Source organism: Panthera onca, chromosome C1 (genome assembly GCF_046562875.1).
Source record: "Panthera onca isolate mPanOnc1 chromosome C1, mPanOnc1 haplotype 2, whole genome shotgun sequence".
Classification (NCBI taxonomy): Eukaryota; Metazoa; Chordata; class Mammalia; order Carnivora; family Felidae; genus Panthera; species Panthera onca.
Genome location: NC_138346.1, coordinates 209,373,459 through 209,388,780, shown reverse-complemented (window position 1 = coordinate 209,388,780; position 15,322 = coordinate 209,373,459). Strand labels below are relative to the sequence as shown.

Below are 15,322 nucleotides of genomic sequence, written 5' to 3'. Positions count from 1 at the left end.
AGCCGTGGAACTCAAGGTCACAGCTGATCCCGGTCATTGCTCTGTGCTGGAGGCGTCTAACTGACTTAGCAAGACGTGGCTCGAAGTAATTCTAATACTGAAAGCTTCAGGACCCGGGAGGCTGTAGGACAAGAGCTCCCATCAGTGAACGCACACATTCCCTCCTGCAGGGAGCAGGGGGGAGGCGGGCAGGGTCACAACCCCCCCCCACCCCCACTTGGGCAGACCGAGAGGCCAGGAGGAGGAGGAAGCTGCCTGAGGGCGTCCCACGGGGGAAGGGCAAAGGGAACAAGTCCCAGGCCCAGGAGGTCTGTCCACCGGGACCCCGCCCTACCCCCAGGGGCTCAGTTCCAGGGTCGGGCCCTCTTCAAGGATAAGGGCCCTTCCTTCTGGCACCCGTGCATCCCTCTTCAGCAAGTAAAAGGAACAGGCGTGCTTTTTTGTTAATAAAGTAGAATAGCATTTATTTCTTTCTTAGAATCTTTATTATACATGCTGTATTCATGGAAAATCAAGACCTCAAATTGGATATAAAGTATGTCCAGCTGGGCCGGTTAAGTCGCGGTTAGCGCGGGAACAGTTACACTGACGCTTTCTTCCCCTTATAGGTGGCCATCATTTTCTTGATTTCAGCAATAGCTTTGCCTGGATTCAGCCCCTTGAGAGAAGAAAAGAGAATCAGTACCAACGGGTACGTGAGAATGAATGAAGAACCCAGGGCCTGGGGCGAACCCCCCTCAAGTGGGGCTGGGGTCAAAGCAAGGCGATGCGAATCTCATCCTTTCAAAGCCAGGGGCTGGGGCTCAGGGCTCTCCGGTGTCCACCTGGAGACGCCTCACAGCGGCCGGACGGCTCCGGTGACCCCTCCCGCCCCCCTGCGCAGACCCACGGGGGCCGTGTGCTCGAGATGCACGCACGTCCAGGAGAGGGCAGCTCTTCCACGGCCACGGCCGGCGTCCCAACCAGCCGGCAGCCTTCAGTCTCTTACGCGTTCCCGTGGACACACGAGAGCCCTCACGGGTGCCGGGAAGGAAGGGCCCTCCCTGGGGACCCTTCCCAAGCTCCCGTGGCAGCCTGACTGGCCAGTAACCCTGCTTCCGCAGGAGGCACCATGACGAGCCCAGTGAGCGCCGGCCGCCTCAGCAGGGACACAAGGACGCAGCCGAGGTGAGAAGAGAGCCCCGTCTTTCTAGGAGCACAACTCTACCCTTGAAATGACAGTGTGGGTCGTACGGGCCCTGAGCAGGAAGTGGAAGTTTGGTACCTCTAACACCCGTGACCTGGGCGGGGGGGGGGGGGGGGGGGGGGGGGAGGAGTGGCGCTGCCCTCTCAGGGGCCTGAATCTGTACGCACACGCAGCTCCAACAATCGTGCAGAGGAAACTGAGGGAGTGAAGAAGGAGGTGGCACTTTTTAAAAAGTTTACTTATGTATTTTGAGGGGGGAGAGAAGCAGAGAGAAAGGGAGAGAGGGAGGAAGGGGGAAGGAGAGGGAGGGTGAGGGACAGAGAGAGGGGGAGAGAGGAGTAGAGAGGGAGAGAGAATCCCAAGCAGACTCTGTGACACGGGGCTCGAACTCACGAGCCACGAGATTGTGACCTGAGTCTGGTGGACGCTTAACTTAGGCTCCCAGGAGGTGTCACTTTTTTAAAAAATTTATTTTATTTATTTTATTTTTTACTTTTTAAAATTTACATCCAAATTAGTTCTCATATAGTGCAACAATGATTTCAGGAGTAGCTTCCTTAGTGCCCCTTCCCCATTTAGCCCATCCCCCCTCCTACAAGCCCTCCAGTAACCCTCTGTTTGTTCTCCATATTTAAGAGTCTCTTATGTTTTGTCCCCCTCCATGATTTTACATTTTGTTTCCCTTCCCTTATGTTCATCTGTTTTGTCTCTTAAAGTCCTCATGTGAGTGAAGTCATATGATTTTTGTCTTTCTCTGACTAATTTCACTTAGCATAATAGCCTCCAGTTCCATCCACGTAGTTGCAAATGGTAAGATTTCATTCTTTTTGACTGCCAAGTAATACTCCGTTGTATATATATACACCACACTTTATCCATTCATCCATCTATGGACACTCGGGCTCTTTCCATACTTTGGCTATTGTCGATAGTGCTGCTATAAACACGGGGGTGCATGTGTCCCTTCGAAACAGCACACCTGTATCCCGTGGATAAATGCCTAGTAGTGCCATTGCTGGGTCGTAGGGTAGTTCTATTTTTAGTTTTTTGAGGAACCTCCATGCTGTTTTCCAGAGTGGCTGCACCAGCTTGCATTGCCACCAACAATGCAAAAGAGATCCTCTTTCCAGGAGGTGGCACCTTTTAACAACTTTCTCACTGATGCCAAGCACCCGGCTCTGCCCGAGATCAAGCCCGTCTGGCCAGCTGGCCCTGCCCAGATGCTCCGCCCTGGCCTGACCCCGGCACTCCCCTCTCCATACTGGACTCCGCGGGGGCTGATGCCCCCAATCTTGGGCTATGGAGCCGGTGCTGTCCGCCCTGCAGTCCCCACTCTGGTGGGGCCGAGTAACTATGACGCCTCCCGAGGCCAAGGAGGCTGTCCTGGGAAGCCCTGGAACAGGATGGTCGGAGGAGACCCACGGGCTGCTGTGGAGTGCTGTGATCAGGACGCTCCAGATGATGGGATTTCTTTTAAGCCACCTCCCTCTCCTCACTCATGGTGTCACCTAGCCTCGTGACTGCCTGGTCCCATCCGCTGAGAACCTTTTGTATGTTCGACCCTACTGCCAATAAAGCACTTCCATAGTGTGGGGGGTGGCGGTGGGGGAGGGGGAGAAATGTGTGGAAAGAAAGAAAAGAGAAAAAGAGAAAGAAAAAAAGAGATCTTCAGAAGGAAAGAAAAGGAGAGAGAACACTCTTCCAAGGCTGCTATGGAATGATCTCGAAAATAAATTAAGGGGTAAAGGCAGTGACTGGGACTGAACAGGCCCTGTATGCATTTGGTACAGCGTGCAATCTCTGGAAAGGCACACGAGAGGCGGGGAACATAGGCTGCGTTGGGGAGGTGGAGGGGGTGATGGGGTGAGGGATGAGCGTCCACGGCGCCCCTGCCCGCCTCCGCTTACCACAGGACTAGGGGGTCAGCACACCCGAGCCCACCTGATCTGGGGCAGCAGGAAGAGGCTAGTCTGGGAGGCAGGGGGCCTGCTTTTCTGGCCTTGCCCTGCCCCGACAGTGACCTTGGCAGGTCGCTGCCCTCTCTACTCCTGCCCGGGCTCGGCTTCCCCGTCTGTAAAAGGGTCCCTTCCAGTTCAAACAATCTGGGCCTGTGTGTCCTCCCATGGGTTCCAGACAGCCTCCGTTCTTGTCTGCTCCCATGTGTCATGCAAAGACGCCCGCCAGGGAATGCACCCAGAAGCCAAGTGCCCCCCGGAGCTGCTGTCTCTGAGTCTGGAACAGGCCGGGCACCCGTCTGTGGACCCATTTACTGAGCGCTCACTGTGCCAGGAGCTGTTCTGAGCACGTCAGTGGTCTAACTTGCCCCACAAATTAGAGGTCCCGGGGGCAGAGCCTCACCCCCGCCTGGGGGCCCCTACCAGGCCCCACTGCTGATGGACCACGAGAAGCACCGTGGCAGAGACGGGCACCTGGAAACACGGGTGTCAGGCAAAAAAAGGAAGGGAATTACCCACCTGGATGTCCTGTTTAAGCTCGGCTGCCTCCCCCCACGCTTTCTTTAAAGCTGCTGGCTGGTTATCCCGGTTTCCATCTTGCTGCCTGCTCACACACTCACCCCACTGCCTATAGTCTCTGCTCGAGGGGCAGCCATGCTCTGAGCTGCGTGGCCCGGGCTGCTCCCTGCCCACCGCCTGGACCGAAGGGCAGCCAGCCCACAGCGGGCCACGCGCCTCGGATGTGGCACAGAAACGCAGAGAAGACAGGCGGATGGCCGGAGCTGAAATCAGGGCGAGTCCAGGAAGCAGGAGGACGAGCAGGAAGGGGAGGGAAAGCTAGGTGAGCTCGAGCTGAGACCGAGAAGAGACCCCGAGAACGAACGGGCTGGCTGCGAGAGCATAGCAGACTGGCTGTGGGAGGACGAGCAGGAAGGGGAGGGAAAGCTAGGTGAGCTCGAGCTGAGACCGAGAAGAGACCCCAAGAACGAACGGGCTGGCTGCGAGAGCATAGCAGACTGGCTGTAGGACGCTGCGAGACGGAGGCACAGGGACACAGAGGGAACCGCACATGGCACTTCGGACGCTTTGGACACGTCGGCCCGGAGGCAGGGCGGAGGGCCGCCGGCGCCTCCTACCTTGGGGCAGGTCCTCGTGCAGTTCATGATGGTGTGGCAGCGATACAGGGAGAACGGGTCCTGCAGCTTGGCCAGGCGCTCCTCCGTGAAGTCGTCTCTGGAGTCGATCATCCAGCGATAGGCCTGGGGAACCGGGGGCCGAGGCGCTGAGCTGGCAGCTTAACCCGTCACAGCTCAAAGCCCCAGGCAGGGGTGCAGAAGGGAGGGAGTCTCTCAGTTTAGGGGCCTCGTCTCTGCTCCTTAAGTCCTGCCATCTTTCAAGGCAAGCCCCCCCCCCCCTCGGTAACCCCCTTGATTAACGACCCCCCAACTTCTGAGCCACACTGCACCTGGTACCCTGGTGCTTAATTACATGCGAGCAGGCACCGCCCCCTCATCACTTCAAGGCGCTCATTGGCTTCCTGGATGCCCAGCTTCTGAGTCAGGGAACCGCCTTCACAGCACCTACCCACGGTCTCCCGTAGACTGATGACTTAAGATCTCTGTCCAGAGAGGATATTTAATATTTGTTCCACCGACAGACTCCCGTGATTGGCCAGCCCATCTGGGAGCCTGGCCTGGGCCGGCTGAAGGCGGTCAACCGCCCGAGCACGGGCTGCTGGCGCAGGGAGGCGGAGGGGGCTCCGTTCCCCAGGACCTCACAGCGATGGTGCGGGTGCCAACGGTGAACGAACGGGCCTCGTCGTTCGATCTTTTATGTGGATGGGAATCAATGCTGCTAAGTGGTCACACCGCACGGAGCTTCCCTTTTTGTGGGAAGATGAGAAATGAGAACTGGTGTTTTTGAGCTGCTCGAGAATCTGAGAAAAGCACTGCCCAGAAACTTAAAAAGCACAGCTTTATGGGAAGGAACAAAGGCAGTTTCCCTGCAGTGAGTACACATGCAGTGATGTGCCCAGAAAGGCCGTGCTGCCTCCTCTCCAAGCAACCCCTAAACCCAGGACTCCAGGTTTTCATCAGCCTGGAAACAAGTGCCAATCTTACAGCTGGGAGGCTGCCCCTCAGTCAAATTTCTCTCTCCGGCCTGCACGTCCAAACTCCCCGGGGAGGGAGACGGGGGGCTGCCTGACAGATGTGGTCTGGGGAAAGCGGGCACGTGGGGAAGCAAGAGACAGCTGCACAAGGAATGCGTTTTAACATCTGCAGGGCGTGCGTTGCCTCGGGGTGACCCTCACCACACAGAAACGAGGTATCTTGCAGAAGATGTACTGAAACCACGCGAAGTCCAGGCACCCCATTGCCCTGCCTGTGACGGACGCCCGTTGGCATCCTGGTTTCCAACAACCCACCGTCCTCTTGGACTTCTGGATGCCTCAGTTTTAACTTCTCTTAGAGCAACGAAGGAGCACCTTACCTGCATAAGGACTGCAGGCCCCAGGTATTTGTCTCCGTTCCACCAGTAGCTGGGGCAGCTGGTGCTGCAGCAGGCACAGAGAATACACTCATACAGCCCGTCCTGTGCGGAGGGAAAGGGCATTCAGGGGCCCAAGGCCGGAGAGACTTGGGTTTCTAGCTGACTGAATGTGATGTCGGCGGTCGGCACGTGAACAAAGCGACTATTTGCATGTGAGTTTTCTTGGCAAAATCCTAGGGGTGGCTTGTAGGGATGTATCAGATTTGTAAAAAGAGATCTTGGAACCAAAATGTAAACATTTGCTGGATTAGAACCCAGAGTTCTGAAGGCCATGTACAATGTACTTATCCTTTAATACACCACCTCTGTTACCTAAAAACAAACAAACCCCCCAAAAAGCAAAACAAAGAAAAGCAACCAGGGAAACCTGGGTGGCTCAGTTGGTTAAATGTCCGACTTCGGCTCAGGTCATGATCTCAAGGTTCATGAGTTCGAGTCCCGCGTCGGGCTCTGTGCCGACCAGCTCTGAGCCTGCTTGGGATTCCGTCTCCCTCCCTCCCTCCATGTCCCTCCCCAGCTCGTGCTTTCTCTCTCAAAAATAAATAAACATTAAAAAAAAAACAAAACAAAAAAACTTCACAGCCTGGATACTGGAACTCAGAGTGACAGGGCTGTCCCCCACCCTGCCCAGCAATCCCTGGACTCTCGGTGTCAGCAAAGAACAGCAAGGTTCTAGTCCCAGTTTTGCCATGAACTCCTTTGCTCCTGTCTGCAAAACAGGTGGTGGAAGCAGGACCACCAACGGCCAGGACGTGTCTGATTTGCCCCCGAGTGTCAAAGAGCCTCCGATGGGGGCGTCAACTTGGAAAAACCTGGTAATCTGCATACAGGTTTCTTTTGAAAAAGACAAACATCCTGCAACACGGTAATGACGTGCCCTTCTAGGCAGTGTGGGCCTGCTCCAGACCCCTGGTCCATTGTGGGCCCTTGTGGGTTCACACTGCCCACGTGGTCCCGAGAGGATGGCAGTCCAGCCCCTGGACAGATGCTCTTGCAGTTTCCTTCCAGAACACACTAAATAAACGGTCCGCACGATCCCATGCTGCCACTCTCCACCCCATCCCCCCAAGCTACACTTCCTGGCAAGCATCTTGGCAACAAGATTCCTCAAAGCAAGACAATAAATGGGGACTAATGACCAGTTTCTCACGATCTTCTATGGACTGCAGGTACTGCTGCTTGCCTTCCTGGGATTCATCCTTCTTCTTCAAATAAGGCTCAATGGATTTGTACTGAGCATAGAAGTTGCTCAAGTCCTGAGGTTAAGAGGCAGAAGGAAAAAAGGGTCAGATTTCACCACCACTCCTTAGCTTCCTTATTCACCCCATTTCGTGGACAATCCCTACTTCCCTCCCGATCCTACAGAAGTCTGACTCACTTCGGCGTGGATCTGTGCAAAGACTGCAGAAGGAGAAATGGTCAGCGTTAATTGTGGCTCGGAAATCTCTCCTTCACCCACTCAGGAAGCCTTCCAATCCCATAGCCCCTCCAGTGAAGGTGGTCAAACACGGGGAGGCAGAAATTAAAGTCCAACGCGTAACCAGTGTTGCCTTCCCCACTGGGATTTTCCACATGAATTCTTTGTAGTTATGGCCAAATTCTTGATTCTGGGACTGTTCCAACTCTACAATCTTGTGCCCAGTTATTCCCAAACAATCCTCACCAAATGAGCTGCTGGAGAATCTTCTAGGTGGGTTTATCTTCCACCATTCAAATTCCTTAACTCAGGGAAAAAGCCTGCCCTAAAGAACTGATAACATATCTTTCTCTTTCTCTCACACACACCTCTTCCCCTCTCCCCTGAAGATAAAAAAGGGGGAGGGATGGGGGGGGATAGGAGACAGAAGCGGGGATAGGAGGGAGGGAGGGAGGGAGGCAGAAACTCACGGGAACAAGATCCTTTATCACATACATATGTGGAAGAGGGTAGATTTTGGAGACTTTGCTGAGGTTGGTGTCAATCCTGCGGGTGCAAGCCAGAGTGTTGCCTCCGTTGATGTTCATCGCGCAAGAGCCACAGATGCCTGATAGAGAGAATGCATTTAACACCTCCTCCCCGCCCCCGCTCAGGCGGTCCAGCTTCAAACTCTCTTTTCTGGAATGCTGTTCCTCTACCATCAGGGGCAGCACTGACACAGAATCCACTGGGGCAGGAGGTGATGCTGTTTTCCCTCTCCTCCATCTTTCTGCCTGGAATGCAGATCTAGCGGCCGCAGTTCCAAAAGCCATTTTGGGACCGTGAGGTAACCTTGAGGCTGGCATCGACACGCCACAGATGGCGCTGGGAGACAGAAGGGGCCTGGGGCACTGGTGGCATCACAGAGGGCCCACATCAGTCCTAGCTCCAAGATTCATGTATTTCCAGGGGCATCACAGAGGGCCCACATCAGTCCTAGCTCCACGATTCATGTATTTCCGGGGGGGGGAAAGTTTTTTTTTTTAAACTCCCTGTTACTTGAACTCAAACTCTAACAGACAGAAACCAAAAGCAAAATATCATCTTCCGGTTTAGGCCTGGGTGTGATCACCCACATAGAACTCTTACTCTGTTTTCACCAAAACTAGCAGCATAGCGGCTCTGGGGATATGAAACCCACGTAAACTGGCTGAGCACTGACCTTCCAAGGAGAAGAATGAACTAACTGGAACCAAAGCACAGCAAAAATAAGGTGCTGACGCAGGACCCTGAAAGTGAGACTTCTCTTTGCCTGGACTCACGTCCCGTGTAGGGAAATTTCCTAGGTATTTCAGAGTTTAAAGATGACTATGCAGTATGAATCCACTTCTCTGAAGCTGTCTTTTGAAGATCAGGCCAGAGAAATGTGATTACTTGTGAGACGTGCACTGGGTTATCACTTTAGTAAGACCACTCCCTTCTGTGAATCTTAATAAGCGTGTCTTAAGCAAATACTCCTATAGTTCCCCAGGGGACTGAATGTCGTCAATATATTTATGTAAGCCTGGCATCCCAGCAGAGAAATATGCTTTTGTAAGCGATGGCATACAATTTAAAAAATAAATCTGGGGTGCCTGGGTGGCTCAGACGGTTAGGTATCCAACTTCGGCTCGGGTCATGATCTCACAGCTTGTGAGTTCAAGCCCCGCGTTGGGTTCTGTGCTGACAGCTCAGAGCCTGGAGCCACTTCTGCTCTCTCTCAAAAATAAACAAATTTTCTTCTTCTCTGAAAAAGGCTCCCCTAGAAATTCTCTTACCAACAAGGGAAGAGAAAGGAGTGGTAATTAATATCATTCTGCTTCGTAGTTTTTAGTCCAGATGGGCCACAGCTTATATTCTTGGCTCTGAAAAAGTCTTACGGGGAAAGGTTACTGAAAAGCATCTATATTTCCTGTGTTGCCAGGACTTACATGGGGAAGGTTGGTGTTTAATTACAGCAGAATGTTCCCTGAACAGCAGGACTCAGCCAAACTATGGTAATATCTGTCAGCATTTGGTACACTAAATCCCATCCTGTAAGATTAGATGAATCAAAGCAGATGTCTTAGAAGCAGGACTGAATGACCTGAAATGTACAGCAGGACGAAGATTAAAAAGTGATGGGCCAATATCTATAGTGACTTTCCCTTTTAGGAAAGGTTATTTTAGGAAGAAGATTCAATCACTTGTTTTAGCCCACACTACCCTCTGTTTCGTTTTCTCAGGTTTTCCAAGCCTGGCCAGCAGACCGTACCGCCTGAGTGCAGTTCTGGAATCTGACAAATCTGGCGGACTCCTGGCTCCCCAACTATCTGTGTTTTTCTGGAAGTCCCTTAACCTCCCCGGACCTCAGCGTAAACACTAATAGGGCTGGTCTATTCCGCGTAAAGTGAACAGAACAGAGCCGGGCACGCACACTGTGCTCCACGGCCATCGGGACCAGTCAGCCCTCGTAGCATCCCTCTGTGACTTTTGTGATTGGTACTCAAAACGTACCACTGAAGATTTAGGGGTTTTCTTAAAATCAACTCATGTTTACTTAGATTTATGTTAAAAAACTTTACCACTGTTACACTGTCATTAGTAATTATATTTTTCTAACGTATCATATAAACACACGGCTATTAAAGTAAAACACGCGGGTCTGAATACTGCTGGAAATCAGCTCCTGCGACACCGGCTGCACACTGTGGGAAACTCTGTTCCCACCCAGAATGTTCCTACTGAGCAGCTGCTCTGAGCGTGCGTAATGCTGGGAGCTGGGGGTGGGGGCACACCCGTACCCCCCTGCCCCCCTGCCCCCGGGCGAAACAGCTTGGCAGGGATGCGGAAGTGGCCGGCTAGCAGACCCAAGCTGGTCCCTGAGGGTGTGACAGCTCACGGGGACCGCCGGATGCAGTGACCGCGTGACATAAAGCTCCTGACGGGAAGAAAATTCAGAAACCAGAGCTTGTACTACGGTTCGAATTTTTGACACATTTACCCAAGAAAAGGAAGTGCGACGCACAGCAAGGTCACCCGGCGGATGGCCAGCTGTTTGGGTAGCTGTCTCAGTCGTGGCCGGCCCGGGCACCAAGCATAAGGGTCTAAAGCCTAATAAGGAAGGAGATACTTACCTTCTCTGCATGATCGTCGGAAAGTCAAAGTCGAATCGATTTCATTCTTAATCTTGATTAAAGCATCCAACACCATAGGACCACATCTGACCAAAAACAACAAGACACTCCAGTCGTACTGATGCGAAGTCCAATGTACCTACACTTCATTATTATAATATGACCTGACACGTCTGTGTATATTAGCTGCTCTTACCCTTTTGGCTTTCTGAGGTCACACTCAGGAATTTTTCCATTGTTCTATTTTTGTGTATTCTTACACATTGTAAGTCCTGCAGAGTCACGCTGCGTATACATTTCTAGGAAAAGGAAAGCTGAAGGAGCAGAGAGAGAGCCCCCTTACTCCAAAGCACTGCGAGTGCCCATGCGTGAGGGGGCAGTGGGGTGAGAGGAAGGGCAGCAGCACAGGGCTTGGAACTTGGGGCGCAGGCCTGGCGTCTGAGAACCTGGTCAGAACCCTGGCTCGGCCACTCGCCAGGTTCTTGGCAAACCGCTTCATCAGCTTCCCACCTACGAAGCAGAGGCAGCCCCTACATCTCACGGGACCGCTGCAGGTGAATTAACACACAGGACAGTCAGACAGAGTGCCTGCCACATTCGCTCAGTGTAACTGTGATCATCATCGTGCAGAGGCTGCAGTTGTATGAACGGTTCACTCTCCCTGAGCCTGTTTCCCTGTCTGTCAAATGGAACCCAAACTTAAATCGCAGGATTATTACAAAGATGAAATAAAAGCATGCGACTTTCACAGTATCTGGCACAGTCACGTGCTCAACAAACCTATTTCCTGGTTGTCACGCCCATGCCTCCCAGTCCTGCTCTATGCATGGGATTTTTAAAAAATATGCCCCGCCCCGATATCCTTTAGCATTATCCAGATTTCTTTTTTTTCTACTTTATTGAGCTATAATTGCCATATGACATGCAAATTTAAGGTGCACAGCATGATAGCGTAGCACATAATTTAATATACGTATATACTGGGGCGCGCGGGTGGCTCAGTCAGTTAAGCGTCGGACTCTTGATTTCAGCTCGGGTCTTGATCTCATGGTTTGTGAGTTTGAGCCCTGCGTTGGGCTCTGTGCCGACAACCCAGAGCCTGCTTGAGATTCTCTGTCTCTACCTGCCCGCCCTCAAAATAAATAAACTTAAAAAAAAAAGCGCCCCTAGGTACATATGGTGAAATGATCACCACAACAAGATTAGTTAACAGGGCTGCATTATCTGTATTTCTATCAGCAAGATGCAAGTACCCTTGTCACCCTATCTTTGCTAACACTGGGAACCACCCTTTGAAAACCTCTGCTATTTTGAGAATGGAGAAGTATTATCGTTTTAATCTGAGATCTTTGAGTATTTCAGTGGTTGAGTATCTGTCATAAAGCCATTGATGTGTCTTCACGCTCCAGCTGCTTATTGGAAGTGTGCTGTGCCAGGTTCCACGCTGGCTGCTGGACATACACCAGAGAACAGATGAAAACCCTGCCCGCGAGGCACCTTCATTCTAGTCGACTATGCTACAGACTCGGTCCACCCATGTTCTTTGCCTCTTTGTTTAGGAGATCTTAGGAATTGTTTTTAAAGGAAAAAATCTTTTTTAAAGCTCCAAAACTCATCATTCCCAGTACTTCACTTCTGACACTCCTGGTCACCAGGCGTGTGGTTTCCGGAACCGAGCGATCCTGCAACCCCAGCTGGGTGTCCCCACAGTGTAACTCAATCTGGCCCCACCACCACTGGCCGGTGACAGCATCAGATCCCACAGCTGAAGGGCTCGGTCCCGGCCCCCACCCCCACCGTCCTCGGACACCCGCTGCCCGCTGCAAGCTCGGGCTGTCCCCTGGAAGACTGGCTGTGGATCAGAGATTCTCATGATCCCCTCCCTTGGGTTTGACAGTTGCTAGAGCAGCTTACAGAACTTGGATAAACAGGTAATTTACTAGGTTCTGATTTAGTAGAATGGCCAAGTGGAAGAGGTGCACAGGGCAAGGTGCCCAGGAAGGGGAGCAGAGCTTCCGTGCCCTCTCCCTGCACCTGCACGAGTTCACGCACCCAGACTCTCTGAACCCCACAATCCGGGTCCTTTCATGGAGGCTTCACGGCACAGGCATGATTGATTACATGGTGCTGCTGGTCGGTGGTTTGACCTCTAACCTCTCTTCCCTCTCAGGTCAAGGGGTAGGGCAGAGGGTTCCAACAGTCTAAACACAGGGTTGGTTCCCTAGTAATCAGCCCCCAACCCAACCTGTGGTTATCTAGACTTCTAGAAACCACCTCATTAGAGTAAACTCAGGCGGCTGAAAGGGGCTTGTCATGAATAAAAAATACAAGCCCATTTCACCTTCAGTATTTATCCGGAGCTATTTCAGGAACTGGGAACAAAACCAAAACTATTATAACAAAAGATGACCCTATAGCTCTTATCACTTTGGATCACAAGGGTTTTAGGAGCCAGAAACCCTGGAAAAGACCAAATTTATACCACCAATCTACTCTATCAGTGGCGAATCCTGCCCCTCCCTCACCTCCAGCCCATAACCAGCAATTGGCTATTTGACTTCTAATTTTGGTAATGGAACTTTTAAACCACACAGATTTAAATGCTTACATGTTACAGTTGACCACCCTTTCCCCTTATGATACTATCACTATTTTTAATGTATGTATGTATTTATAAAATTTTATTTTTTAATAATCTCTATACCCAATATGGGGCTTGAACTCATAATCCCAAGATCAAGAGTCACACACTCCTCTGCCTGAGCCAGCCAGGGCCCCAGTACTATCAATTTTAAATCTAAAAAGATTAAACCCCTTCCTGACGTTTCAAGACTAGAATTTCCCTCTAGATTTTACATTAAAAAAAAAATGTGTATTTATTTTTGAGAGACAGAGACAGAGAGAGAGAGAGAGAGAGAGAGAGAGAGAGAGAGAGCGCGCGCGCACACACACGAGCAGGGGAGGGGCTCGAACTTATGAACTGTGAGATCATGACCTGAGCTGAGGTTGGAAGCTTAACTGAGCCACCCAGGCACCCCATGCATTTTAAAATTATTCCCCCCAAATTACAAAAACTGCTAATCAATTGCCCCAAATCACTGACTGACTAAACCTTCTTTTGCTTCTGATTCATGGTACTTCCTTCTGGTATTCTGTAACAGAATTTCACTGAAGTAGAGTTTATTTTGCAACTTAAAAAAATTCAAATGATCTGTCTATTCTTGTCCTGGCATGTTTTAAATGGCAGCAATCCTCTTTATTTTTACAAAAATTTCAAATATCAAGTTAAAAAGCCAAAGCCCTCCCTTCAAGTGATCTCTCCTGCTAAATTTCATAATAGCTAGGGACTGTTAAAGAGTTTGGTATATTTTTCTCACACCTAAAAAAAGCAATATATATAATAACACCTTGCTTTTTTCATTCAACATCTCCAATAAAGGACAGTAATCACCTGTTTTCCTATGGAAGGACCCTTAGCTTGCTTAAATTCTCCTTTATCATATACAAAGATGCAAATAACATTTTTACATAGAAATCAAGATTTTTTTGGCTATTCTGTGTCCCTTACATTTCCATATACATTTTAGGATCTGCTTGTCAATTTCTGCAAAAATGACTGGTGGGCTTTTGACAGTAATTGTGTTGAATGTGTAAATCAATTTAGGGGTGCAGTGCCACCTTAAAAAGATTGTTTTCCAGGGGCGCCTGGTTGGCTCAGTTGGAGGAGTATGTGACTCAGTCTTGTGAGTTTGAGCCCCACGTTGGGCGGAGACTACTTAAAAAAATTGTTTTCCAGCCCTTAAACATGGGATGTCTTTCCATTTATCTAAGTCTTTAATTTCTTTCCTTTTTTTCTTCCCCCCCCATTTGAGAGTGAACAGGGCAAAGAGAGAGAGTGAATCTTTTTTTTTTTTTTTTTTAACATTTACTTATTTTTGAGACAGAGAGAGAGAGAGCATGAACAGGGGAGGGTCAGAGAAAGAGGGAGACACAGAATCTGAAACAGGCTCCAGGCTCTGAGCTGTCAGCACAGAGCCCGACGCGGGGCTCGAACCCACGGACCGCGAGATCATGACCTGAGCCGAAGTCGGCCGCTTAACCGACCGAGCCACCCAGGCGCCCCAGGGAGAGAGTGAATCTTAAGCAGGCTCCACACTCAAGTGTGTTGCCCAGTGTGGGGCTTGATCCCTTGACCTGGGGATCATGACTGGAGCCATAATCAAGAACTGGGACACTTGGGGCACCCAGGGTGGCTCAGTCGGTGAAGCATCTGACTCTTGATTTTTAGTTCAGGTCATGATCTCACAGCCTGAGCTGGAGCCCTGCAGTGGGCTCTGCACTGACAGTGAGGGGCCTGCTTGGGCTTCTTGCTCTTTCTGCCCCTCCCCCACTTGCATTCTCTTTCTTTAATAAGGGTTAAAAAAAAAAAAAAAAAGGGAATGTATAATACCATCTTAAAAAAAAAAAAAAAGGGTCGGATGCTCAACAGACTGCACCAGCCAGTTGCCCCTAGGTTTTTAATTTCTTGTCACCGATGTTTTATAGTTCTCAGCGTACAAGTCTTGCATTTCTTTTGCTAAGTTGGATCCTCAGCATTTTATTCTTTTTCATGTTATTGTAAATGGAACCATTTTCTTATTTAAGGACTGTTCACGACTAGTTTATAGAAATACAACTGATTTTTATATACTGATCTTATATCCTCGCTGAACTAGTTTATTAGATCTAATAGTTTCTTGGTGTGGATTTGTTAAGATTTTCTATATACAAGGTCATGTCATCTATGAAGAGTTTCCTTCTTCCTTTTCAATTTGCTCTATTTTCTCTTGCCTAATTTCCTTGGTTAGAACCTCCAATAAAATTCTATAATGGCTGATGCTAGTAAAAAAACAAACAAAAAACCCCTTTTTGCATGACCTTGTACCATGCAACCTTGCTAAATTTACTTATGTCCTTGTAGTTTTGTAGATTCCCTGGAATTTTCTTTTTTTTTTTTGGTAGATTCCCTCAAATTTTCTATGTAAGCAATGATGTTATTTGTGACTGGTGACAGTTTTATTTCCTCCTTTCCAAATTTCAT

At 50.2% G+C, this 15,322-nt stretch overlaps 1 protein-coding gene across 1 annotated transcript in view; it reads right to left on the bottom strand.

The window, feature by feature from the left end:
• Positions 1-436: 436 nt before the first annotated feature.
• Positions 437-15,322, bottom strand: part of SDHB (succinate dehydrogenase complex iron sulfur subunit B) — a 30,952-nt gene continuing 16,066 nt past the window's right edge. The window contains exons 3-8 of the mRNA XM_078452323.1: positions 10,243-10,328; positions 7,579-7,715; positions 6,831-6,947; positions 5,632-5,733; positions 4,278-4,400; positions 437-658 (exon numbers count right to left, since the gene is read on the bottom strand). Of these exons, the coding sequence (XP_078308449.1) occupies positions 581-658; positions 4,278-4,400; positions 5,632-5,733; positions 6,831-6,947; positions 7,579-7,715; positions 10,243-10,328 (643 nt within the window). The 3' untranslated portion in view covers positions 437-580. The remainder of the gene's footprint in view (positions 659-4,277; positions 4,401-5,631; positions 5,734-6,830; positions 6,948-7,578; positions 7,716-10,242; positions 10,329-15,322) is intronic.